Here is a 27,280-nt window from a genome sequence, read left to right on the forward strand (position 1 = left end):
GGGTATTCAAAAGTTAATATATGTACATAAACGCAGATCGAGTGTGTTCGAGTGAACCCCCTCGGCACCCTCTAAATCCGCCCCTGCTTCCGAGATAGCTAAAGAAGACGGCGCATAAATAGCTGTCGATAAATTATACTTCAACTTCAACTTTGTGTATTTACTTTGAGAGAAATGTAATATAAATGTATTTAGTAGCGGTGTTAGAAATTCTAACAGGGGATTCAAAAAATTACCATTATGTCAAAAGTTTTCTTTATTTAGAGAGGATTCAATGACAAATATTCTTTTTACCTATATACAAGATACAATTTTCTGGTGAAGTAAATTTAATCGAACCTCCACGAATAGCTCCGCCCCCTATTGCATCACCCGTCCTTGTTATCTTCAATATATATATGTATCTGCCTATGCTTGTAGTGATCTTCGTTTTCAAACTTACATTGGGACGTCTCTATCATAATGAGCTAGCATCCATATGAAGTTAGTGCATAGGTGGCGTCTTTAATTATTATATTAAAATGCAGTTATACTCTGCCAAAGAAATAGTTTTAGGTTCAGAACAGGCCCTTAGTGATTCCGAACAGATTATTTATCATTTATATAGCAATTGATGAAAGCCAACTATACTTGAATTTTCCTAGTGTTTTGAGGCTCTTCGGTTTAGAAAAGTCTATAAATTTTTCAGAGCATGTTGGAAGCTAATTCACAAATGAATGTACAGAATGCCACTCGAGACTAACAAGAGGTAGTGAAGAACTATGTATTTATAAATATAATAATATCTTGGGCTTCCTATGTGTAATTGATCTAAGAATTTCTAATTTTGCACCTCTTTCGGGAATTGTAGATAAATAAATCATAGATTCAAGGCTTAGAACAAAGAAACTATGTCCAATGAACTTGGAAATTGATGGTCTTGAACTTTTAACTCCCGCTTATTTCATGGACAAACTTTTCAAGGTCAAAAAATAAAAGTATTGCTCATGGGCCAAAACTTCTTAAACTTGAAATTTCATTTTTTTTTTTGTGTGTGGAATGTCCTTCAAAGGCACTGGTTATTAATTTTTGTCATTCGCCTAAAAACTCATGGATTCCGGATTCGAACCTTCGCTCTGTCAAAAATTTAAAAAAAAATCGCAAGGCGGAGTTTTGGATTCAAACTCTACTTAAAAGTAGAGTTTGCACCTTATAAGGCAGAGTTTGGGCAAAATTCTGCCTTAAGGCCTAACTTTTACTCGAATAGGCCTAATTTTGGGCAAAAGTTAGGCCTTAAGTCCTAATTTTGGATAAAAGTTTGCCTTAAAGCAAACCTCTGCCTTAGGGCCTAGCTTTTGGCCGAATAGGCATAATTATGCTATAAACATCTGTCTTGCGAACGTTTTTTTTTTTTACTGAGCCGATGTTCGAACCTAGAATCTCGGGCCATTAGATGAAGGGAAAAAATTAAAGATCAAAAATTTAAGGGACAAAAATTAAATACCAGTGCCTTTGAAGCTAAATTGTGCAAATGACCCTTGAAATTTTACCATGAATCAAGCGGAGTCAAAAGTTCAAGACCAACAATTTCTAAGATCATTCTTGTAAATCATCTGGTTTAGAAGGGCTTTTGGTGGAGCAGGTTTGGGCCTTATTTTATTGTAAGAGTCCCTCTTTATTGGGCCTATAATTGAAGGGCTTTTGAAGAAGCAGGTTTGGGCCTTATTTTATTGTAAGAGTCCCTTTTTATTGGGCCTATAATTAAAGGGCTTTTGAAGGAGCAGGTTTGGGCCTTTAATGAAATCCAAGAACTAATGATTGGGGAATGAGGGGTAACCTTTAAAAACCAAAAGTATTGGCGGGAAAGAGAGCCGTTGTCCCAAAAACACCAAATTCTGGCGCCAAAATCTAAAATTTTCACTGGGTTTCAGCTGCCCATTGCCCGAAATTTTACGGGCATCCCAAAAAAAAAATAAAAAAAAAATCTGTCACAAAATTCTTATTCTTATCAACTCCCTATATAGCCTTATGATTATAGATTAGTATATAATCTTAACCAAATTAGGTTTATTTGGATCTTCTATTTTCTTTATAAATCTGCCCTTTATTTTGCCGCCTTCTGTCCTTTTTCTTTCATTCAAAGTCTTTACATTTTAGACCACCCTTTTCTCTCTTCTCCCTTATAGTTTTAGAATCTTAGTGCAAAATCAAGAAAGACCCTTTTGCTTCATTCTTCTTCTCCAATCTACACAGATTCTTGATAAAAGACTAGTCTTTGTGTTCAAGAAATTCCAAAGGAGAAATCTTTTTCTTTTGTTCATTACAAAGTTTGTATCTTTTTCAAGAATATAGACATGGGATTTTCAAAGAAACATCAATTAGTAGATGGAAGCAAAGAAGAGAACAAAATGTGGGTAATTGCTGGAATAGCCTTTAGGCCTAAACTGAAATCAATATCCACAAAGCCAAATAAAGAAGAATTTGAAGACGAAGAAGAAGAAAGGTCAACAACTCCAACAGCAAGAGATTCAAGGATACCGGAAAAACTTCCATGTCCACCGGCTCCGGTGAAGCGACGGCCAGCATCTACGTGTCATTATAATGGTGCTAGAGAGTTCTTTAATCCACCAGATCTTGAATCTGTGTTTATTATTCGACATGTGGAGAGAGCAAATTATTAGACCATAATTAGTGAAGGCCCAAAAAATAACACCTTATGCAACCAGAAAGAAGTCCTTTTGCTTAAGTTTATTAGTTTTTTCAGTAGCTTACACTTTTGAGATTTAGATGTTATAATGTAATATACAGAATATATACTAGATATGGTCTTAGCAGATTAGCTAGTGTAGTTCAATTTCTATCTATAAAACTAAGAATATTCTCAGTATTATGGCCTTTTGTTTTGTTCTTGTTCTGTTTTTTTCTTCTCAAGTTAGTTTTTGTAGTAGCTTAGGCTTTTGAGATTGAGATAATGATGATTATGTAATATACAAAATACTAGATATGGTTCTTCTTCTCAGTAGATTAGCTAGTGTTAGTTCAATTTCTATCTATAAAACTAAGAAGATTCTCAGTATTATGGCCTTTTGTTTTGCTCTTGTTTTGGTACGGTACAGTATGGTGTTGTATTGTATTGTACTGTATTAATGAACACAATGTTTGGATAGACTGTATCGTTTGTTGTGGTTTAATAACATTTGTATTGTTTGTTTTAACTGTATGATACTGTATAATAACTTGTAAGTTTACTAAAATACTCTTTAACTCTTAATTAGAAATTAGTTTATATATATTAACAAAACTCAAGTAAAGAACAAAATAAGAACTTTAAAAAATAAGTAGATAGTGAGTAGTAAGGGTGGGTGGTGTGAGGTGGGTGGTTGTGGGATGAAGGTGGGGTAGTGGGTGGTAAGGTGGGGATGGCGATGGGGGTGGACGGTGGTGGAGGAGTGGGTGGTTGAGGGATGAGGGTGGGGATAGTGGGTGGTAGGTGAGGGTGAGTGGTTGTGGGGTGGGGTAGGGGGTGGTGAGGGGTAGTGGGTGGTGGTTGGGGTGGGTGGTAGAGGAGTTAGGAGTGGGGGTGGGGTGGGTGGTAGGGTGAAGGTGTGGTAGGAGTGAGTGGCGGAGTGAGGTAGGGGTGAGTAGTAGGCTGGGGTGGATGGTGGAGGGTGGGGTATAATGGCGAAATGAAATATGTATAACAACAACCCAGTGAAATCTCACAACGTGAGTCTGGGGAGGGTAGAGTGTACGCCGACTGTTTCCGAAAGACCCTCGGCTCAATAAAAAACATAAAAAGAGGTCAGATAAGGCTAACGAAATGAAATATGTAACCACGGAAAAATCATCAAATCCGTGGTTATAAAAATTGAGACTTTTCATGGTTATATAATCATGGGATGAACCATGAGTTTACAACACCATACCACATAATTTTAAGAGCAATGAAAACAAACATGGTTTCATAAAGAACCATACATTAATGAATCACGGGAAACCACTATCCAAACAGGGGGTAAGTTTTTTTTTTTTTTTTGGGTAGCTCAGGCTTTTGAGACTGAGATAATGATGATGATGTAATATAAAGAATACTAGATATGGTCTCAGTACATTAGCTACTTTAGTTAAATTTTTATCTATAGAACTAAGAAAATTCCAGTATTATGGCCTTCTGTTTCTTCTTTGGCTGGATTCTTTTTTATTTTAATTTAATTTAAAATAGACTTTTGAGATTGAGATTCTGATATTAATGATGTAATATGCAGGATACTAGATATGGTTTCTGCAAATTAGTTAGTGTACTGCAGATTTTTTACTCAATGATGTAAGAAAATCTCAGTTTTTTTTCTTCCACTTAAATTTAAGAAAGTAAAGCAATTCAAACTGTTATGATTTCAAATTCCAGAAAGTGAACTACAAAATCAGAGATTCAAATTTCAATTTTTTTTAAAGTTAAAGAGTAATTTTTTGTTGTTGCAACTTGCAACTAGTGCCTTTTTCTTAACTAAACAAGAAGAGACACGTGCTTTTTGAAGCTGAGGAAAGCAAACTAGCTGGGATTAATAATCTACTAGGAAGAAGAAAACAAAAGTCAGCCATTACATTTTAAATTTGACAAAGGTAAATCTTTCTTATGGCTGAGAGATACTGTACGGATGCTTGGCCAAATCGATTGACACGTCAAAAATGCTATAGCTTTTTTGCGTTACCTATATAAATTTCTAGCTCCACCACAGGTGGTAGAGAGATCGATAGTTGAACTGTATAGGAAGGAATTTATACTACAATATCTTCCTCCACAAATCCTGCATGAAGGTACAATCGACTACAAATGTAGACTTTACCGGCTGAACTAGGGTTAAATGGATTTTTACGTGAATAATAAACCTACTTAAACGTGATTAGTATGTCATAGATTGAGTCCCTTCGGGCAGTGGCAGATCTAGGATATTCTCTGAGGCGGTTCGAAAAATAAAAATGTAGTGTCCGAGGCTTGAATTTGGAACCTTAAAGTGAATTTTGAACACCCTAAACCACTGAACCAACCCCTACTCTTGTATTCAGGGTGTTCAAAATCTATATATGTACATCAAACATATAAAAATACCTTATATATACAGTGTAATTTTTTGCCGAGGGTGTATCCTCCCCTGCCTTCGGGACATCTAATTAAAAAAAAAAAGTTTTAACTAATATCCATTGATACTTTTAAAAAATCTAAACTACTATTAGGTCACTTAGGAGCCAATTATAAGTAATTTTCATAACAAATGTGTACTGCGGTAACTTGTAAAATATAAAAACTAACCTGTTATAATAAGTTAAACTTATGTTAATTAGTAGTGTAAATAAACTCTGTATATGTGTTAAATTGAAAAAAAAAATGGCATAGGGTAATACTTATAAACAATGATAGTTGTAGCCTTTCCTCCTTAGACTTTCAAGCCAGCTTCACGGGTCCCTACTGCATCTGCAAATCTGTATTTGGCAAAACCAATTCTTCCTCGTAATGATTCATTTGTGATTAAAAGACAAAAAAGATGTTACTGTTTGAGAATCCTAGGTGGGGTTTAAATTGTTTGGTACATATTCAAATTCATTCCTTGCTTTTGATACTACTTGATGACAAAGAAAGCTTGCCTTTTGTTTGATTGTCTGTGGTGTTGCGCCTCTAAAATGCAATTGGAGTGCTTTAGGATAAATATAAACTTTGTGGTATGTTAGTTGATTAATTTCAACCAACCCACCAAGTTGAAATAGTGAATATTACCTTTAAAGTGTCCCCTTTTTCCCGATTTTCCCGTTGATATTCACTGACTCGGTTAATCGGATTTTTGCCATGTGGCGTCCATTAAATGAAAAATATTCATACCATAAAACAAAAATTGAAATAAATAGCCGGCCACCGTAGAACTATCCCATCATAGTTCTTTGTACTTAATAAAGGAAAATTGAAATATCCCATCATAGTTCTTTGTAGTTAATAAAGGAATATTGAAATAAATAGCCACCCACCGAAAAAGAAAAATAGTCTGCCATATATATAATATACACATAATATATATATTACATATATTGGCTAGCGAATGTAAAAATAATTTACCAAACGGCCAAATGTGTAATTAAAAATTATTAGCTTATTAGAAAGTGATGAGGAAGTTCTCCAAGTCCTTCGACCTAAATAATTTTTCATGGGGATCAGCATAGTTTAGGAAGAAAAAAATGCATTAGCAATTTGAAACAGCAGTAAAGGTTGGAAACTCACTATGTCAGAATCCATGTTTAGTGTTTGGATTAACCTAAAACGAAGTTCCATTGATTAAAAAGCAACGAAGTTCCACTAATTAAAAAGCAGAGTTGAATTCAGTACTCCCTCCGTCCCATATTACTTGGTTACTTTTTCTTTTGCACGCTCCTTAAAAAATCATAAATAAAATATGTATTTATTATCTTTCTCCTATCTCTCTTTAATAAATACATTCTAATCAATATTGACCATTTTAAAAAAAAAATAATACTAAGGGTAAGATAAGAAAGATTTAATTAGTTTTATCTTAATTTTATAAATGAACAAGTAATTTAAAACACATATTTTTAATAATATGACCGACTAATAAGAAAGGAGGGAGTACTACAATTCCTTTGTTATTGTTTCATTGGATTCCTTAAAATTACCTTTTGGATAAGTGTAATCTTTTCACCATTGTTACCTTCTGGGAAACAGCATATGGCAGATGCGGCCGAAAGAATCTCTTTCTACTGCATTTATTTGTAATCTTCTTAATTAAAAAAATCATTAATTCTCTATCTATATACTTTTTGGGTTTCTATCTATTAAATTCCAATTCTCATCGAAAAGTTCGGCCTCGAATCCAAAACCTAAATGAAAGACTACTTACCACTTTATTTGTTCCCTATATTTATGGTACTAATATATTAATAGTATATCTTATCTTATCCTAACGTTAGTCGCTTGAGCAAAAAAAAATGACGTGTTAACAACAAAAAGTAATTTTTAAATTTAACCTTGCTATTTCAATGAGTGAAGTGATAAAAAAAATGAGATATTTAAAAAGAGATGAGTAATTCAAACAAATACTCCTCCAGTTAAAACTTACTACTACTACTTACTCCTCTTGGTTCGTACAATAAATGCTCCATATTTGTGTTTAGACCGTAGTTAATGCTAAAGTTTCTATCTCTCCAATAATGAGTCTGACTCTAACATACTTCAAACACTTATGTTTCAGGCCCTATATTGAAAATTTGAGATAGATAATTTGAAATTTGAAAACTTCTCAAATATGTTTTCAAATTTTAAATTCTCTACTTTATATCTAAGGTGCAGGGAAAATGCACCAATTTGATAAATAATTTCTTATTTGAAAAAGAATCAAATACTGAGGGAAATGCCTGGCTTGTATATGCACCAATTTGATAAATAATTTCTTATTTGAAAAAGAATCAAATATTGAGGGAAAATGCCTGGCTTGCATATCTAGCTAGCTAGTCCAAGGAAACCAAATATATACTCCTATTAGAACAGTTATTTGAATTTTGAAGCATACAGATGGAACTAGCTAGTATATATCAGGTATTATTAATGAGTCCGGAGCCAAAATGACTTATTTTTGCAGCCATTAGATCAAAATAGGCTGCTTTTTTTTTTTATACCACAATGGGTATTTCGTTGGTTATCCAACGAAATACCCACACAGGCACTGTTCATAGCCGGATTTTTTTGTTGCATTTCGCTACACTTGTAGCGAAATGCAACAAATATTTTTTTTTTTTTGCATTTCGTGAGTTAATCAACGAAATGCAACAATTTTTTTTTGCATTTCGTGAATTAATAAACGAAATGCAACAATTTTTTTTTTGCATTTCGTGAATAAAAAAACGAAATAAGAAATTATATATATATATTTTTGCATTTCGTGTATTAAAAAACGAAATAGGATAAAAAAAAAATTAATTTCGTTCATATAAAAACGAAATTGGAAAAAATATATATATATATATATATATATTATTTTTGCATTTCGTTGGTATATCTGCGAAATAGTAAAAAAAAAAAATTGTATTTCGTTTATTAAAAAACGAAATATGTTTTTTTTTTTTTTTTTTGTATTTTTGTATTTCGTTTATATAAAAAAATAGGAAAATAATTTTATTTTCATTTCGTTTATATAAAAACGAAATAGGAATACATATATATATATTTCATATACCAATGAAATAGGATAAATATATATATATATATATTTTTGTATTTCATTTATATAAAAACGAAATAGGAAAATAATTATTTTTTTCGTTTATATACCAACAAAATATATATTCATATAAAAAATAATATTTTCCAATTTCGTTTTTATATAAATGAAATACAAAATATATATATATATATTTATCCTATTTCATTGGTATATGTATTCCTATTTCATTTTTATATATAAAATTATTTTCCTATTTTTTTATATAAACAAAATACAAAAATACAAAAAAAAAATATTTTCATATTTCGTTTTTAGATGAACGAAATAAAAAAAAATCTTATTTCGTTTTTTAATAAACAAAAAAACAAATAGTTGTAAAGTCAAAACATAACTTTGTTTTGAATATAAATATAATTCTAAAAAATATAGGGAGAAAAACTAGTTATAAAGTCGTCAAACTTTAGATGGTCATAACTTTGCGCTCGGACGACCGTTTTACGCGTTTTTTTTTTGAACTTGCGTATTTTTTCGAGATCTATGCGGACAAACTTCCATGAGGCGGTTTGGCCGAGCCGATTTTTAAAAAAATAGCTTTTATCCCATTCAATTTCAATTTTCCCCCAAATTGGCGTGAAATTTTCAGTTTTATTTACTTATAAGATGATGATACGCAATAGATTTCAACGTAAAAATCTTGGGGTAATGTAGCTGTGAATGTCAATTTTACTTTTGCGGTTTCAATTTTTTAAAATAAAGCTGACTAATTTTCTCGACATATAAAGTTGACTAATAAACGAAATACAAAAAAGAAAAAATATACTATTTCAAATAAAATAAAAGAAATAATATATATATATATATATATATATATATATATATATATATATATATATATATATATGTATTTATTCCTATTTCATTGGTATATAAACGAAAAAAAATAATTATTTTCCTATTTTGTTTTTATATAAATGAAATACAAAAAAAATATATATATATTTATCCTATTTCATTGGTATATGAATATATATATATATATGTATTCCTATTTCGTTTTTATATAAACGAAATGAAAATAAAATTATTTTCCTATTTTTTTTATATAAACGAAATACAAAAATACAAAAAAAATTATTTTCATATTTCGTTTTTTAATAAACGGAATACAATTTTGTTTTTTTACTATTTCGCACATATACCAACGAAATGCAAAAATAATATATATATATATATTTTCCAATTTCGTTTTTATATGAACGAAATTAATTTTTTTTTATCCTATTTCGTTTTTTAATACACGAAATGCAATATATATATATATATATATATATATATAATTTCTTATTTCGTTTTTTTATTCACGAAATGCAAAAAAAAAAAAAAAAAAAAAAATATATATATATATATATTTGTTGCATTTCGCTACAAGTGTAGCAAAATGCAACAAAAAAATCCGGCTATGAACAGTGCTTGTGTGGGTATTTCGTTGGATAACCAACGAAATACCCATTGTGGTATAAAAAAAGAAGGCAGCCTATTTTGGTCTAATGACTGCAAAAATAAGTCATTTTGGCTCCGGACTCTATTATTAATAGTACACCTGTTAGCTCTTTTAAAGACATTAAAAAAGAGTAGAAGTCAAATATTTCAAACGCCATTTATGGTGGAATTTAAACTAACAAAAATTGGAAAAATTAATGATGTAATTAACTTTTACTTTAACATATGTGCACTGTGACTGAAATTTGACTGCCTTTACATATCATATGCACTATTGTAAATTGAAATTTGACTTAATCTCGGGCATATCATGCATCTCATATTCATAAACTTAATTAGGGTTAAACAAGATTCCAACAGACTAATTAACAGAGGCGGATTTAGCCTTAAACCACTGGGATTATGTGAACGCGCAGACTTTTTTTCAATCTTTATATTTATATTAAGAAATTTACTATATATCTATAAATATTTAATTATTAATCTTACTACCTTGAAATAGAGTTTATAAATTTCAAATCTTGAATCCGTCTTTACCTATAGTAAAATAAATCATCAGTTGTTTGCGTGTGGGGACACTGAAGGAAGCAAGACCCTTTTAAACAGTGTCCTCGAAAAAAGGAACAACATATCATATTACCATATGGATTTTTATGTAGAAAATAATAGGAGTAATTTGGTAGGACTAGTGCTACTAATATTTAATTGAAATACGGAGTAAATCAGATTTGTGATTGTTAGAACTTAGAATTATATTTTCTTTCTTTTCTCTGTTCAGTTACAGTACAGTTTTCAACTGTGAACGAATTAAATTGGAGAAATTCAATTGATTAGGACTGATACTTGTAACTATTCAAATATTAGTGTGTTAAATTTCCATGTAGTTTCAAAAAGTCAAATTTATAAGGGCTAATTTTTACTATTGCGTTATTTAAAAATGCACTCTAATGGTTTTCTTTTAGAATTATCGTACCAAATATAACAGCAGTTCTCGACATATGGTTTCCTCTTCTTCTCTCTTTGGATGAGAAAATTGTCGAAGCTTGATATTGATTAATTTACACTTAGCTTTATGTACATTTCTCTCTCTATTCGTGCTATAGAGTCGCTAACACATTACTCCCTCCGTCTCATATTACTTGTCCATCTTTTCTTTTACACGCTCTTTAAGAGCTCATAAATAAAAGTGTTTTTTTTACTACATTATTCTTATCTCTCTCCAATTAATTACAGTCTAATCAATATTAGTTACTTTAAAAAATAATTAATGTTAAGGGCAAAGCAGGAAAATTTAATTAATTAAATCTTGATTTTGTAAATGGACAAGTATTTTGAGACGAATATTTATAATAATGTGGACAACTAATATAGGAAGGAGGGAGTATCTTGAATTAATTTTTGCAACCATATAGTATCATGGATAAATGAAAGAGTTCGCGTTTATTTTATTTTTTTGTTTCCCCACCGATGCTTGATACTAGTATAGGACCCTGATTAATCTGAATGCGTATAGCATAAGGTTATTCGCGATCCCGACAAAACTGTTTTCATATTCAGGGCTCGAGACCTCCAGCGAAGAATGAATGGGTCATATCCATCTCATTACTACCCTGCCTAAGTAATTCCACTACAATTAGAGCTAAGAATAACCTTAGTAGGCATTTGGACATGCGATTTGAAATCAGGGTTTGAAATCAACATTTGGACATGCGATTTCATCTGATGGTTTTAAACCATGGAATTAAATCCCAAATCATCCTCAAATCATGTCCGAAGGACACCTTAGTTTGGATCATGTAATAACTTCTCACAACTTCTCTATCTCTTGTAATAAATGAAAACGTTCTAGAACTGTTAATTACTCTATATTTATAGTCGGTCTTCAGTTCTCGTTTTCTTCTTCTCCTGGCAAGCATACTCTATTAGGTATTGAAAATTAATGAGTTCAAGTAAAAATTTCAACTTGCATTTGATGGTACGTAGTGAGAGAGACAGTTCTACTAGTTACCGGCAGTAATAATAATCTTTTCGGGTGAAGAAATTAATATTAATTAATGTGCAAATATACATTGGATAAAGGATAAGAGGAATCCAATGCAGTATATGCATGCATGGAAGAGTGTGAAAGAAACAAGAAAAAGATAACATGTACACATCCCTTCAAGGAATCCTATGGAGCTTAATTGGATTCCTACCCCTGATTTTGAATTGATGTACTCCTATCATATTTATCTTCACCATAAATTATCTGTTTTTTCATATAAAATTAATTAGACTATGATTTTTTATTTTTTGATAAAATTTGAATTTGAAAAAAATGGCATAAAGAGTATAAACCCAAATCACAAATTATAACGTCAAAGCCGTAGTCATGAGTCTCATGATATGCTTGAATCAACTTTTCTTTTTGTATTTCGGTTTTTAGTGTTGTTAATACTTTATCAAACTGGATTAAAAGTTTAAAATATACCACACAATATATACTTACAAAATATTAAACTTACCTTAAAATTTTGGTCATGCCAGAGTATACCAGTTATCAAACTGGATTAAAAGTATTGTTTAAGGACATGAGAAGCTTCTAAAAGAATATACCAATTTTTCTAAATGAATTGAAAAATAATGAGTGTCATGTAAAATAAAAGCAATTAGGGTAATATTCCTAATGTGTTTTTATGAATATTTGAATATGAAGCTGAAAACAAGTAGTATTTGAACTTGTGTTTGAATATAGTATGAAATTTGAAATTCTTTTTTAAAATTTTATGGGCAGAAATCATTATTCATTTGAAAAACTAATTAAAAATATTTTTAAAATTTCAAGTTTGAAGACGAAAGAATAGATCAAATTATTAAAAAAACATTTTATTTTGCAAATATTATTTGAAATAATATCTACGGCTCAAACGGGTCGGGCTCTAGGTGCCAGCCCCCAGCCATGGCAGAAAATCTTTGTCCTGCCCGAACTGCCCGTTAATTACACCGGCTGGAACCTTAAAAAAAGAATATTTTGGATTCGCGCCAATAATGAGCCCGCAAAGGCGGTGCTATGCTACGACTGTTTCCTTTTCCTTATGGTACTCCGCCACGTGGATCAGCCACAGAAATTTTAGGTACCGTTTGACCATAAATATCAAAAACGAATTCATTTTTTTTGAAATTTTTGAAGTTGGAGTTGTGTTTGGCCATAGTTTTTGAAATTGTAGTTTTTGGTGAAATGTAATATAAAAAAATGAAAAAATTGAAAAAAAATTGAAAAACAAGTTTTTCTTGTTTTTGGTATTCCGGAATACAACTCCGGAGTTGTATTCCGAATATTTATGGCCAAACGCCTAAAAGTAAAAAAAGTGAAAAAAAAATCCGGAAAAAAGTAAATATTTTTTATGGCCAAACGGCTACTTAATCTATACTCCCTCTATTCCTATTTAATTATCTTCGTTTGACTGGGCATAAAGTTTGAAAAATAAATGAATACTTTCGAATCTTATAGTCTTAAATTAAAGATTTGTGTAATCATTTAAATTTAATGTTCTTAAGCTTATCATGTATAATATCATAATTGGAGAATTTACTAAATATAGAAAGAGATCTTATTTTTCAGACGGACCAAAAAAAAATTAGACAATTAAATAGAGAATAAGGGATTACATTACGGAAGTAGAATCCGGCTTGTTTGGTTTGCAATTTTACACGAGTTTACCGAAATTTTCTCGGAACATTATAGAGTATTATTTGTATATTCAAGATTACCACATTTTTAACCTTACTAAGAATCAAATTTTTAGTAGAACCAAGCAAAACCAATTAGTTCTGAAAATGATATGATTATTAATCATGGTAACGTTATATCATATAACGTTACCATACTTAATTATCGAAGGAAGTAGAATTTTAGCCATGTTTAATGGATGATCGATGAAATAAAAATAGACAAGATAATAATACACGATTATGTTACCAAGTTGATTATCACTTTATCACCAACAAAAAATGAAGGGGCAAATTAAGCTGACATGAACATTAAGAATCTATATCTATTCTATCTGTATCTATCTATATCTATATATAATATAAAGTTAGGCATTCAAGGTGATGTGACATCTCTCTATGGCCTAGAAACTCATTTATCTATTTTCTCTTTTTTTGGATTTTTCTTGCTTTTAATCCCTTTTATTGAAATTATATCCCTCTTAAGAAGTCTAAAAAACCACCTCATTAATTTTCCTAATAATATAAATCTATCCCAACCGTATTGAAAAGGTTAGATCAAAGACTATTATCTCTTACCTTACCTATACTTAGCATTTACTTCCCTTGAATTAGTATTCATTAGTAATATGTATTAATAGATAAAATAATGTAGCAAGACGTGCAATTCTGGCCCTCCAAAAAAAAACGTATACCTCTTCCTCTTTCCTCTAATTAACGTTATCAATAATTAATACAATGTACTAATTGATACAATTTTAACAATTTCTACAGCTTAGTCACTTTTTTTACAGCTTGCCTGCAAACTTTTGCCCAAAATGAATGCTTCTCTTATCATTTGAGGCTATGGGTCGTTCCCTCCTTTGATTTCATATACAAATTTGTCATATACAACTGAAGCACAAGGATGATGAGCAGCTTAAAGAAAAGAGAAAAGAACAACAAATCAGGAATAGTGTCTTTTTTTTCTTTCCTTTTTATTTAGACTTCTAAAAGAGAGCTCTTATCCATGTAATGCTATGATTATAAGATATGGGTTGCTTTGTGATTTACATAAAGAAATTGATGTGTTTTGGTACTCCTTTGACTATACTTGACTCGCATCCCAAAAATAAAATACATGGCTCACTGAAATTTACTACATTTAAAGGTATCTTCTTTTTCTTATAATTAAGGTGTTTAGATTGCTTAGTTTAACTTCATATGCATCATATATGTGCTACTTTTGATTTGTTAGTTTTGATTTCTTCTGTTCATTATTTCATGTAAGGAATTAAAATTTCTTTATTTTTTCGTGTATTATCACCGGGGGAAGATAAATTGTCCCTGAATAGTGATGTTGACAATGAGTAATTGATTATTGATTTCATTAACATTATTTCTCAAAGCATCTAAATACCAAAAGGTTTGATCTTATTTGAAAATTATTGAAGATAAAATTATACTCTCTTCTAGATAGAGTTGATTGATTGAGGAAAAAATTCAAATACTTAATTTTGTCATAAATAGTATTTATCCTCTTTTTAAACTATTGCATCATCTTCATTTTTCAGGTATCAAATTTTCCTCCACACTAATGAATATGGAAATTTTCGACATGAAGGGGTAAGCAAAGAACTCTTTTATAATAATATTAAGTATTATTATTGTTGTTATTTAATTTTCAGGTCATTTTTATTGTAAGAATTTTCAACTCTTTTTACCTTTAACTTATGATATTATGATATTTTGGGTTTGATAATGGTATATATGTTAAAGGAGAAAGGAATAGAGATGATAAAGGGTATAAAAGAGTTGATTGATTGTAAAGATTTTGTGATTTTGTAAACTTTCAAATAAGTGGAACTGTGGAAGCATTTGAATATTTCACAAATGAATTGTGAACAGTGTAATTCAATTTGAAAAAGATGTCGAAGTAGTTTTACTTTTTTCATTTCGTTGTCTTTTCCTTCTTCTTTTTCCTTAGTTAGAAATTATGTTTGAAGCTTTCTATAATTATGTCTAAAACATAGTACGTGAATACGTTTTTTGGTTCTTGAATTTCATAGCAACACTATCGGAAGTTACGGATTGCGCACTTTGTAAGTTGTTCCCCTTCCCATTTTCTCTTCTTTATTTTCCATCATCCTTTATTTACTTTTAATATCATAGTCCAATTGTTAACAACTCTTAAAGTTCTTGATTTTGTTTCCTTTAATCTTCAATTGAAGTATGCATCGCTTTTAAGTGACGATTCTTAAAATGTGAGGAATTTATGTCATTTGTCAGTTTTCTCATTTTTTACTCTCAACAAAATGACTTAACACATTTCTTTAGCCAATAATTATATTTATCTTTTTTCTCCGCTTCTCCTATTTAGTACTACTATTTTACTGTAATGAAAATTCATAATTATATCTCAACTTTTCCTTTCTCTTAGTAATATTTATTGAACTTTTTCCATTCTCCTTATAATTTGTCACCTAGTATATTCATATAGCAACTTCATTAGCGTCAATCTCCGTTTCTCTTGTTTCTTTTTGTACCGTTGCACGAATAACCATGCTCGATTAGCTATTAAGGGGTCGTTTGGTGCGTGGATTAAGTTGTCTCAGTATTATAGTCTTGGGATTCCACTAGGAGGTGGGATAAATTAATACCAAATTTGGTGGGATAAGATGGGGTATTCAAGATTAAGTTTAGGATAAATTTATATCTCGTTTAGTTGAGGATATAAATTTATCCAAGAATAAATTTATACCTTCAACCAAACAAGGTATAAATTTTATCCCAAAATTAATCCCGGATTAACCCACCTTATCCCGCACCAAACGAATTGAAGGAAATATACATTTTGCTGCTCAGCCAAAAGTATTTACACTTCTTAGCCAATATACACATAATCTTTTATATTTATCAAAATTAAACACTTCTAATCTTTGCTATATTTAACAAAATTAGCACGTGAGAAATACATGAGCGGTTTAAGAGCCTGTTTGGATGGGCTTATGCCTATAAGCTGTTTGTAGCTTATAAGCTAAAAAAAATAAGTTGAGTAGTCTAACTTATTTTTTTTGGCTTATAAGCTGCTTTAGATAAGCTAAGTCAAATGAGCCCAATTATTTTTTTGAGCTTATTTTAAACACAAAATGACTTTAAGCTAGCCAGCCAAACACTCAAAAAAGCTGAAAACAGCTTATAAGCAACTTATAAGCCAATCCAAACGGGCTCTATATCTAAATAAATCAACTTCTCCCACTCATTTCCCCCAATTATCTAGTTTTTATTTTGTAATTTCAATAATATAAAATCCAGTATAATATATTACATCCGCATAGTCATTTTTTTTTGCAGCAGTGCTTATACACACGATATACAACATTATACACTTATTGTAAATAATGTATCAACCTTGTATAAAAGAGTATAATAATGTATAAATGGACCAATTCGGGTAATATAGAAATATGGGCCATTTCGGGTTAATATTTTCTCAAAATAGATAGGGCAATTTGCAGGAATGTCCTTCGCTGGGGTGATCTTTAATTTTTGTCCCTCAAATTAGTGGTCTTTAATTTTTGACCTTCGCTTAATACCCCGAGGTCCTGGGTTCGAATCCAGGCTCAGTAAAAAAAAAAAAATAGCAAGGCATAAGCCTTAAGGCAGAGGTTTGCCTTTTAAGACAAACTTTTACCCAAAATAGGCCTTAGGGCAAAGGTTTGCAAAATTCCAGCAAAGTATTTTTTTTTTCTTGAAACTCTGCCTTAAGCCAGAGGTTGAAATCCAACTTATGCCTTGCGAATTTTTTTTTAATTTTTTACTGAGCGAGAGTTCGAACCCGGAATCAAGGGGCTTTTAGAGAAGGGTAAAAATTAAAGACCACCAATTTGAGGGATAAAAATTAAAGACCAGTCCTTTTGAAGGACATTTCTCGCAAAAAAAAGTAATAGACATAGAGCCCGTTTGGATTAGCTGGAAAAAAGTGACTTTTAAGCATAAGTGCTTAAAGTACTTTTTAAGTGATGAAGGTTATTTTATAAATAAACAGTTATGTGTTTGGATAAAAGTGCTTAAAGAGTTTTTAGAAATAAGGGTAGTATTGAAATTAACAGAAAATATAAGGGACAAAAGAGTAAAGTTGTTGGTTAAACCAAAATGGCTTTTAAGCCCCCAAAAAAAAAAGTTAGGTTTGAGCAACTTCTTGATGTTGACTTATTTTAAACACTTTTTAACTTAATTTAAATTGTTTTCTATTTTTGCCAACCAGCCAAATAAGTTCAAAATGGCTTATAAGCTGGTTTGACCAACTTATAAGCCAATCCAAACGGGCTCATAGAGTGTTATTTTCCATTTTATTTTTGTGGTCTGCTTCTTGTGTTGGTTTTTCTGATACTAATTTAGTCTTCTTCTTGTGTTGGTTTTTCTGATACTAATTTGGTCTGCTTCTATCGGTCTGAGTTTTCACGTTGCTGGTTTTTCTCAAGTAAGAATTGGACGAATGAGTATGAAAAAACTTGCTCTGATGGTTGGTTTATGTTGTCACGCCCTTTTTACTAGTCATTTGAAAATCTTATTTAGGTCTACAACAATACTATCAAATAGGCAAGTTGAGAACACGTTAGACAAGAATGGGTAATAAGCTCGACTTCTCATATTTGATATGGTTTAAAGAAAAGGGTGAGGGGAGGCAAGTGATGAATAATACAAATACTAATATCCTTTACGAGATTGGAATTTACTAACGCATTATGTCCAATTATTTTGAAAGCTATTACTAACATATTATGTCAAATAATCATTTATAAAGCTCTTATAGCAAATCATATAAAAAGCCCAAAAAATGATGCATAGAACAAGAGGGCATTTTTTTTTTTTGAACGAGTTATTAGATTTTATTTGACTTATATAAAAGAAAAAAGAAGGAACTGTACCTAAAAGAACAGAAACTGAAAAAAAAAAAAAAAAAAAAAGTCAGTCAGCAGAGAGACTTCATAGAGTAGCAAAACAGTGCCAATTTCCTTGAAGCCATAGTTAATGCTAATAGTTTAGACATCTTCATATAGCTTGCTAATCCTGTATGTCTGTACAATAATTTAACTGCATTTCAAAAACAAAATTGCATTAAGAAGAATGCATCATTTTTCTTTAAGCAATAGAAAGCCTGCAGTCAAAAATAGGACTAAAATCTTACCTCTATATATAGATCTACACAATGACCTCAACTAACAAAGCATTCCTTCAGTTTGGAAGTAACCTTCAAAGTTATATCACCATAAGGTTCATTTTGATTCACATCGACAAGTCCACATTTCTGCAACACCTGGAATCAATTTCCAGAAGGAAGACAACAAGTAAAATCTGATAAAATAGTAGTTCCTTAAATAATAGATACACATTATACTAAATATGATCATTGATTAAGCAACAAAACTTAACATGTATGCAACTAAAAAGCGTCAACGTATAGATACACCTTTTTCTTGACTCAATCAAACACCACCACCACCACCACCAACAACAACATACCCAGTGTAATCCCACAAGTGGGATGAGGGTTTGGGTGGGGGAGTTGGATGAAGCAGACTACCTTTGTGGGGTAGAGAGGTTGTTTCTGACAGCAAAATAGCAAGAGACAAGACATATGCAGCAACAGCTAGTAATACACATCAAGAATAAGTGGTTATGCGATAACTGAGTACTCCTACTAAAGGTCAAAGAAATGAGAAGAATAAGTACCGCACTCCAGATACCCCCCCCCCCCCCCCTTCACCTACCTACTACCCTTCTGCCTTAATTCTCGACCTCCATACCTTCCTATCTAAGTTTAAAATGATTTTACTAGTAATAGCAATAATAATCATGGAAAAACTAGCAGAGGACTTACCAGAGTCTCGAAAACCATTCGGGCACATATTGTCCTGTTTTTGCCTTCTAGAATTGTATTTAAGCTAAGATTTATAGTCTTTTCTGAGATGGGGGTTACTGGTGATTGCCCTTGCAAAAATTGAGCCATAGCTCTACAAAATCATATACCATTAAAAGACTATCTTGCAAAAGTAAAACAATATTATGAGAAGAATTTTTACCAGGTGCTACCTTGTTCTAATAGGTAATGTGTCAAACTCTGGTGTTACCCCTTGCTTAATTGATAAGTGATCAATAAGAGTGTCGTCATCTTGATCCAGAAAATTCAGATCCTGCATTAGTATTTAGCAATTTATCAGATGAAAAACAGGTAAGAACTAAAAGTTTAAATGTCATTTTTGGCTGTAACAATTTAATCAAGCTTGATGAGAATAACCACTAGAACAATCAGATATGAAACATAATCTTCCACTCACTTCAAAAGCCGATTTACAAGTACTAGCCTAAAATAGAACAATATAGGTAGGGGTTTGGCCATAGACTCCAAATATTTTTCACTTTATTTGGAATTTATGAAGTTGGAGTTAAAGATGGAGTTGTGTTTGGTTATAGTTTTTGCAAAGGAGAGATGAGAGCACTTTATTTAAATTTTGTGAAGATGAAGTTGGAAAACAAGTTTGGAGCACGTTTCCAAATTTGGGATCCAACTTCAAGTTGGATTTTAAAATTTTATAACCAAACACTAATTTTGAAATACAATGAAAAAAATATTCTGGAAAAAAATGAACAATTCTCGTGGCCAAACGGCTCCTTAAGTCTTCAACAATAAACAAACAATGATAATCTGGAGCTAATGAGATTACTCTAGACAAACATACCCCAGCAGAATGATCAAACTCAGGAATATCAGACAGAACTGTATTCTCCAAACCTTGTCCCTCTTCGTACCATGTTGATGGGGTCTCCATATCAGAACCAACAAGTCCAGTAGATGCTGCTGGATCGGGCGTCTGGAGGGCCCCACTCTCCGTAGTTCTTCCCATCTGATCTGATTGTGTCCCAACAGTTGCTGTAGCAGGAGTGAAATCATCTCTTCGGTCTGGTGGAGAGGAAATGAACTTATTTGGTGAAGGCAAAATTTCAGACAACAAGTTGGTGCATGCATGGTCTTGATTATCACGTAGTCTTTCGATTTCATTCCCAAGATCATTCACAGGTTGAGGGGAATGGTTACCACTGGGTTCTGCATGATCCTCCTGCGAGTAGGGGTGGCAAAATTAGCCCACAGAAACATGACTCTTCCAATCCGCTTAAGTTTGGGCTTAGCTCGTGTAGCCCAAATTGATCCATAAAAAGTTAAAAACATTATCAAAATATTTTCAATTTTTTTTCTTCTAATTTGATATGTTATATATAGCCATAGTAATGAAAAAATATAGTTTTATTAGGTACTTAAAATTATTAAAAAAAAAAAACTGAAAATTTCCAAGAATTGGTTGGGTTATAACGCGCTTTTTAGCCCACTTTATGCCAACCCATTTCGGCCCAAGTAATATTTGGGCAGGTCATTGACCCCTCCATTTATTTACTCAGCCCGTTTTTACCCACTCAAATCCAACCCAACCCGCCCATTTGACACCCCCACCTGTGAGGAAGACATCTTGACTTTTTCTGAAATGAAACCTTCCTTGTAGATGTTGCAAAGATCATCACATAATCCTACAAATTTACAACAGCTGAGTTTCTGGTGGAGATAATACAGACTCGTACATAGTAGATTAAAAAAGGCTCGGTTATACACCCACCAGTTAATACAGGCTCAAATAACATTTCATCTTTTCTACATCTCTTGTTTCGTTTCCATAAGACCAAAGAGAAAGGATCCTTCTTTTCCTGGCATTCCAATTCACTGGTATCTTTTCTACGTCTCTCGTTTCGTTTCAATTCACCGCTATCGTCTAGATACCTTCGAATATAACTGTAGTGTCGGACATGATGCATTGTCAAAAAGACTAATGGTTGAAGAGAAATATAGTATTAAATCAGATGATAATGAGCTAACATACGCATTCGACAAAACTATATCTTCATCTAGCTTTTGCTTTCGCTTTCTTCTCCTTGCTTTTGGCTCCTCAGGTGGGGGTGTTGATCGAAGTGCTAAATCAAGTGACTGATGACCTGAATATTCATGAAAAGGGGGAGTTATGCATTAGCATGTATGCATGAGATATATACAATTAGACCACTCTATAACAAGCATCCTCTGTAACAATATTTCACTATAACAATAATGTTTCTGTGGAATCGATCTTCCATGTTATGTCATACGGTCAGACCTCTTTATAACAGTCATCCTTTATAACAACACTTTACTATAACAACCATGTTTTCTGTGGAACCGATTTTTCATGTTATGTTATATTATATATTTTTCTATAACAACATTTCATAATAGCAGCCAAAAAATATTAGAACAAACGACGCTGTTATCGAGAAATTTGATTGTATTATATATTTTCTATTCCGTTTATAGCAGCCAAAATATATTGAAACAGGCGACGATGTTATAAAGAGGTTTGATTGTAATTTGAGTTTAACAATAAGACCCTTGCACCCACCGAAAGATATCTGTGGATTAGTGAATTCCTGAACCTTTGCTGCAGTAGTAGAAGGTGGTTCTTCTCGTTGTTGAAGTGGGAGAGTGTGTCCTCCAGAGGCCACCATTTCTTCCACAACTGGGGTTGCCGTTTCCTTGTCTTTCATGATCTGTTCCTCCAGAACTTTATCTGCTTCCATCACATCATTACCGTGGTCCGGCCATAACGGAACACTCTCATAAACATGATCATGGACAGCATCACGCATGATTTCGATTTCTGGAATATCTTGAGGAATGTCCTCGCGAACAGTTCCTCTGTTTAATGCTTCCTGATTCTTAGGGGAAGAATTTTGAGATTGAGCAGGAGGTCTATCTGGGTTTGAAGGATCAGAACTGCAGCAACAGAAAGGTGTAATTACCTTTTTGGACCGTCCTAAATATGTAATAGCCGACAAATATATATGTTTTGCATATTAAGTATAAATATACATATAATATACACAATCAGTGTATATGTTTTGTATATTTTGGCCAGCGCCCGTAATTAATGCTCCCGACCGGCCAAAAGTGAAAAAAGCCCAAACAGAACATATATTCAAAACATGGCAATGACCGGAAACAATCTACATCTATAGTCAATTAGATCCTTACTCTATCTCCATAGGCATGCCACCTAATCCAGAAACTTCACCCGGTTTTGACAAACTCGTCCATATGTCCTGTAAAAAAAACGAACTCTTAATCAAACTGATGTTGCAATGTAAGTGAATAAATCTAGAATTTTATTCAAATATGAAGCAAAAGATAAACCCACCTCATCAATGAAAATACCTACATACTGATCTTCACGTGTTAGTATTTGATCTATATGAAAAAGAATTTCATTATTTAAAAAGTCATTACTAATGAAAATGAAACAGAAAAAGGTCTTAACACAAATTTAAGTAAAAAACGAAATACATACCTCCCAAAGTTATCTCTTCAAGATTTTTAAGATGAGTATCCTCAAACCTGGAAATCAAAATCCACGTGTGACTTCCTGCAGACTTTAGATGACTAAAACTAAAAAAATACTACTCAGACAAGATTACCTATTCAGGTCAAGATCATCATCAAAATCTAAGGCATCTAGTTCAAATGTTTCTGGCAAAGTAATGGAGTGGTATGATGCATGAGTGGCATCTTCCGGAAGATTGACATTTGTAAAAGAATATGCCTTTCTTATCCCTGTTTCTAAGTTTCTGTAGTCTTGGAAAAAGTATTCAACTTGCTTTGAGTGTATCCGAACAACTCCAAGCAGAAGGGTGCCATACTGCCGCAGTGCAAAGGGTACTTGCGGAAACATGATGAGCTCTAGAGATAAATTTCAAACTATAAGCGTCAGTAACAGTGAGCAAACACTTAGAAAAACTGTAATAAGAGCATATCGAAACTACTGTCACATATTTATGTAGAGCAACTTAGGTCAAGCTGTTATGCATCCTTTCTTTCATTTTTTTGAAATTTTGCGTTGTTCACAAGATTCACAACACCAGCAACCTATGAGTTGGATAAAAGCTCTCTATAAGATATCAGCGTGAAAAGTGATGACAGGTTCGGAGAATATCAACTCTAGTAATCGATAAAGAAGTAAATAATTTACTACTATGAGTATATGAATGCATAGCAATTGAGCTATTAAGGGAGCATCCAGAATAATCCAATGAAAACAAAGTGCACTTGGAATATACCAGAGAAGACAAAGAAGCATTAAAAATCATGGTCTGATTCAAATCTTTAGTCTCGTTATAGAGAAAGGTCCAGAACTCACATTTACAAATGATTCCAATGAGCCTCATTTGTAGTTAGATACTTAGATTAAGACGTGTTGTCTCTTACTTTTCTAAAAATTCAAAGAGTTAATTATATGGCTTCTATGTTAAAGTTTATTACTTTTATGTTTAGGAATACTCCAAGCTCAATAACAAGGGGAATCTTTAATTAAAAAGAACAAACCTTTATCTCACAAAAAGTCAGAACTGATATCAGCAAAACATTAATCAGATAATAACCCCATGAAATTACAGCAAAAAAAAAAAGGCTCAGAAAAAAAATGGGCAACCCATCATTTCCCACAAAAACAAAAATAAAACACTTGATCTTGTTGTAATGTTTTGTGTTGTTAGTTTAAATACAATATTTCTTTTGATTGTTAGTTAAATTTTATTGTATCATATCGTTAAATCTATCTTTATGTAACGACGAAAAGTCTAATTTATGTAACAACAGATTTGATGTGATCTCGTTGTTAACTTATTTTTTCTCTCGTTTTATCTTTGCTTATTATCTAATAATTCTATTTTATCATTTACCTTACTTTTTTAGGGTAGCTCTACCCTAATTTTCTTGTAGGTTTATCCTTCAAATCGTTGATCTATGACATTAGGTAACGACGGAAAACGATACGATCTATCAAAACTTTTTGTATTTATCAAAATAATATAGTACGATATAATACTAAAACAATTCGTAACAACCATCCAAAGAGTTAGGCAAATATAAAAAAGGCGCAAACTTTCAAGAAAATTAAAACACGATAAAAAATAAAAAATATGTACTGAAAGATTAAAAAATTATAGGGAACAAACCAACAGTAGAGAGTATGTTAGTGGAAGCATATTGAGACTTTTTTAAATTGCTTTGGATGGTCGCTGCTTGCCATACGGTCGCTAATGGACCTTTCCGACCCAAAAGTGTTAGCGAATAGAACATAATGACGGCAACTTTTTCAGTTTAGATGCCTTCCGGTGACCTAATTAATTAATATTAGATGGTTAATTAATAGGGTTTTAAGGTTCTAAAAATGGAAAGGCGGGAATTCGAATGTGGCGCCAATATATGGAAAAATGATGACGCTTTGGATTTCCTGATTAGTAGGGGAAATATTTACCTCATAAATGTGATTATAGAAAGACTAATGGTTCGAGTCGGTCGGTTATTTTAGTAAAATGTATATCGTGCCAAATTTTTTATACCAAAAAATAATAAATTCTCGATTCATTGGTAGATTAATTTTTGGTAATTTTAAAATGTCAATTTAGGATATAATTCCACAATTTAGAAAATGCAACAAGTAAAAATAGTTGATATTTATTTCAAATGACAATTTATAACTTCTAATTATTTACTATTATTTTGGTTTTGTTGTAAAATACGAACTTTTTGAATTTCTAATATTTTTTTCTCATGTATTTTTGGGTTACCTTAAATGAGACTACGATGAATTAAAATAATTAATATCCTCAAAGTTCATTACATTATTAACTTTTTAAATTTCTTCATTTGCTCATTCACCTAAAGATTTAACATTTACTTGCTTTAACAATAAAAATTGGAATTTTTATTTTAATCAAATCGGCCGTTGTTGAGAGAAAGAGAAGATGATTTGCTTAACATTGAATAAATAGATCCATTTTATTAAAGAAAAAAAATCTATTCGAATGTCAACGATATAGGATCAGTAAATTGAAAATATTGATAATAAAATGAAAGTAATATAATACTAAGGGTTGCCAAAACTTGAGGGAGTTGGAATTTTTCCTTACCAAAGATAAGGAGTGTATTCTTAAAATTTATCTCATTAACTATGGTTAAAATCAATTAAGCTAATTTAATTTAAGCCTTTAAAATTTGTAATAGACAAGTGTCAATCATCCAAGTATCAAGTATGTACTTAGGGAAATGAAAAGGTGCTGAATCCAATATTTCATACCCGATATTAAAATCATTACTGAAATGTTAGGACGATGAATGTCAGAACTAAGAACCTTTGACTAATATAGATTCCTTTACAATTTTAAAACAATTATAATACTCCCTCCGTGTCAAAATATATGCCGTCCTTATAAAATATTTGTCGTGTTTTTTATCCAAAATAAAATTAAGTACTCCTTTCGTTTACTTTTACTTGTCCACTATGGACTTTGCACACCTCTTAAGAAACAATAAATGAAGCGCATAATTTACCATGATGCTCATATTAATTGGTGCGTAGTTTCAATAGACTTGAAAAATGATTTAAAATGAGTAATTAATACTATGGGTAAAACAGGAAAAAAGAAATTGTCTTATCTTGATATGCTAAAAGTGACAAGTAAAAGTGAAAATCTATTTTTAGAATACTGGACAAGTAAAAGTGAACGGATGGAGTAGCTTTTTGTATTAATTCCATCAATAGGCTGATTTTGTGAGTTCACATACCAAAGTTTAAGAGGTTTCATCATTATTGGAGTAAATATTTATTGAGGAGATAGAACATGATGAAATATGTTAAGAGGATAAAATAGTGAAAATGCCATCCTTATAAATGTTTTTTTAATGGATGTGTAAATGAAAAAAATGCGATAAATATTTTGAGACGGAGAAAGTATCAACCAAGTGTATGCTTCTCTAATAGAAAGAACTAAGCAGCAGATGTGTCTTCCACAATAACAATAAAAATATATCCTGAACATGACCGACGTTGGGCTAATGTGTCTTTGGGCTGCCTTTAGCCCGACAACCTAACTTTGACACCATCTCCAAGGTTCAACACACCTGGCCAACCTCTACAAAATGAGAAATCATGAAATTATGTTCGTAAGTAGAGTTAACAATTGTACATTTTTCTTGATTTGCCTCCCAATCTCCTGCGACTTTGTATACGGTAAAAATCGGATATATGTTAAACCGGTGAGATCAAAGACCGAAGGAAGAAAGGAACAAGAACGTGCACGAAGGCTCCCGTTCTAAACTGGAGGAATGTTTGGACCGAAGCAAAGGAAGGGCATCATTTGGTCCGGTCCCCTCATGACCGGGTTGATCGTTGCCATTGGTCCGTTTGGTCGAGGCTGTTAGTTTGTTTGATCGTGGCCGGTGGTCCGGGAGATTCGTTGCGCGGTTGCCACGCGTCGATAACGTCCTGCCATGTTCAACTGCCAACCGTACGGGTGTCAGATCATACGGTTAAACTAATCCAACCTAACCCAACTCAGAGCTTTTTCATTATTATTTTATTGTTCATGTTGTATGAAGCCCATGGGGCAATACTAATCAAATAACACACATATATTAGTAAACATTCAAATCCATAACAAACCACCAATTATTAGTTGCTTCTTCATAATACATTCATATATTTCTTTTCTCTATCAAAGGGATTCAAGGCATAACCACATATCCTATACCTCACCCACAAATTTAATTGATTATCCAAATTCGGGGTAAACAGTTTGGCGCCCACCGTGGGGCTAGGATAATAGTGGTCTTTTATCTTGATCTCTACCTTACCCATCAAAATCGAAAACATCTTCTGTTCGTCTCCAAAAAAACTGACTAAATGGCTGAGAGTGGGCAATCCGGTCACGTCAACAACAACGAAATCGTGGCCGAAAATGAAGGAAGCGGTCCACGG

The 27,280-nt window shown here is 32.0% G+C and overlaps 2 protein-coding genes across 4 annotated transcripts; one reads left to right on the plus strand and one right to left on the minus strand.

Annotated features, from left to right (window-relative positions):
• Positions 1 to 1,858: 1,858 nt before the first annotated feature.
• Positions 1,859 to 3,055, plus strand: LOC132622328 (cyclin-dependent protein kinase inhibitor SMR6). Its single transcript, XM_060336918.1, has one exon. The coding sequence runs from the start codon at positions 2,334 to 2,336 to the stop codon at positions 2,658 to 2,660; it is 327 nt and encodes a 108-aa protein (XP_060192901.1). The 5' UTR covers positions 1,859 to 2,333; the 3' UTR covers positions 2,661 to 3,055.
• Positions 3,056 to 18,187: 15,132 nt separating this feature from the next.
• On the minus strand, positions 18,188 to 24,658 carry LOC132624841 (sister chromatid cohesion 1 protein 3-like). 3 transcript variants are annotated; one of them, XM_060339567.1, is made up of 14 exons: positions 24,477 to 24,658; positions 22,941 to 23,202; positions 22,814 to 22,860; positions 22,664 to 22,713; positions 22,501 to 22,568; positions 21,869 to 22,242; positions 21,317 to 21,428; positions 21,056 to 21,228; positions 20,896 to 20,969; positions 20,129 to 20,506; positions 19,482 to 19,582; positions 19,270 to 19,402; positions 18,577 to 18,705; positions 18,188 to 18,482 (listed from the first exon to the last, which is right to left on the minus strand). In XM_060339567.1, exons 1-13 carry the CDS (start codon positions 24,598 to 24,600, stop codon positions 18,604 to 18,606), a joined length of 1,998 nt encoding a protein of 665 aa, XP_060195550.1. In that variant the 5' UTR covers positions 24,601 to 24,658; the 3' UTR covers positions 18,188 to 18,482; positions 18,577 to 18,603. The 3 variants fall into 3 exon arrangements, with proteins under 3 accessions (XP_060195550.1, XP_060195551.1, XP_060195552.1); XM_060339568.1 differs by having other exon boundaries at positions 22,941 to 23,388; positions 24,477 to 24,610; XM_060339569.1 differs by lacking the exons at positions 18,188 to 18,482; positions 18,577 to 18,705 and having other exon boundaries at positions 19,277 to 19,402; positions 19,472 to 19,582.
• Between the last annotated feature and the right edge of the window lie 2,622 nt (positions 24,659 to 27,280).

Source organism: Lycium barbarum, chromosome 12 (assembly GCF_019175385.1).
Source record: "Lycium barbarum isolate Lr01 chromosome 12, ASM1917538v2, whole genome shotgun sequence".
Classification (NCBI taxonomy): domain Eukaryota; kingdom Viridiplantae; phylum Streptophyta; class Magnoliopsida; order Solanales; family Solanaceae; genus Lycium; species Lycium barbarum.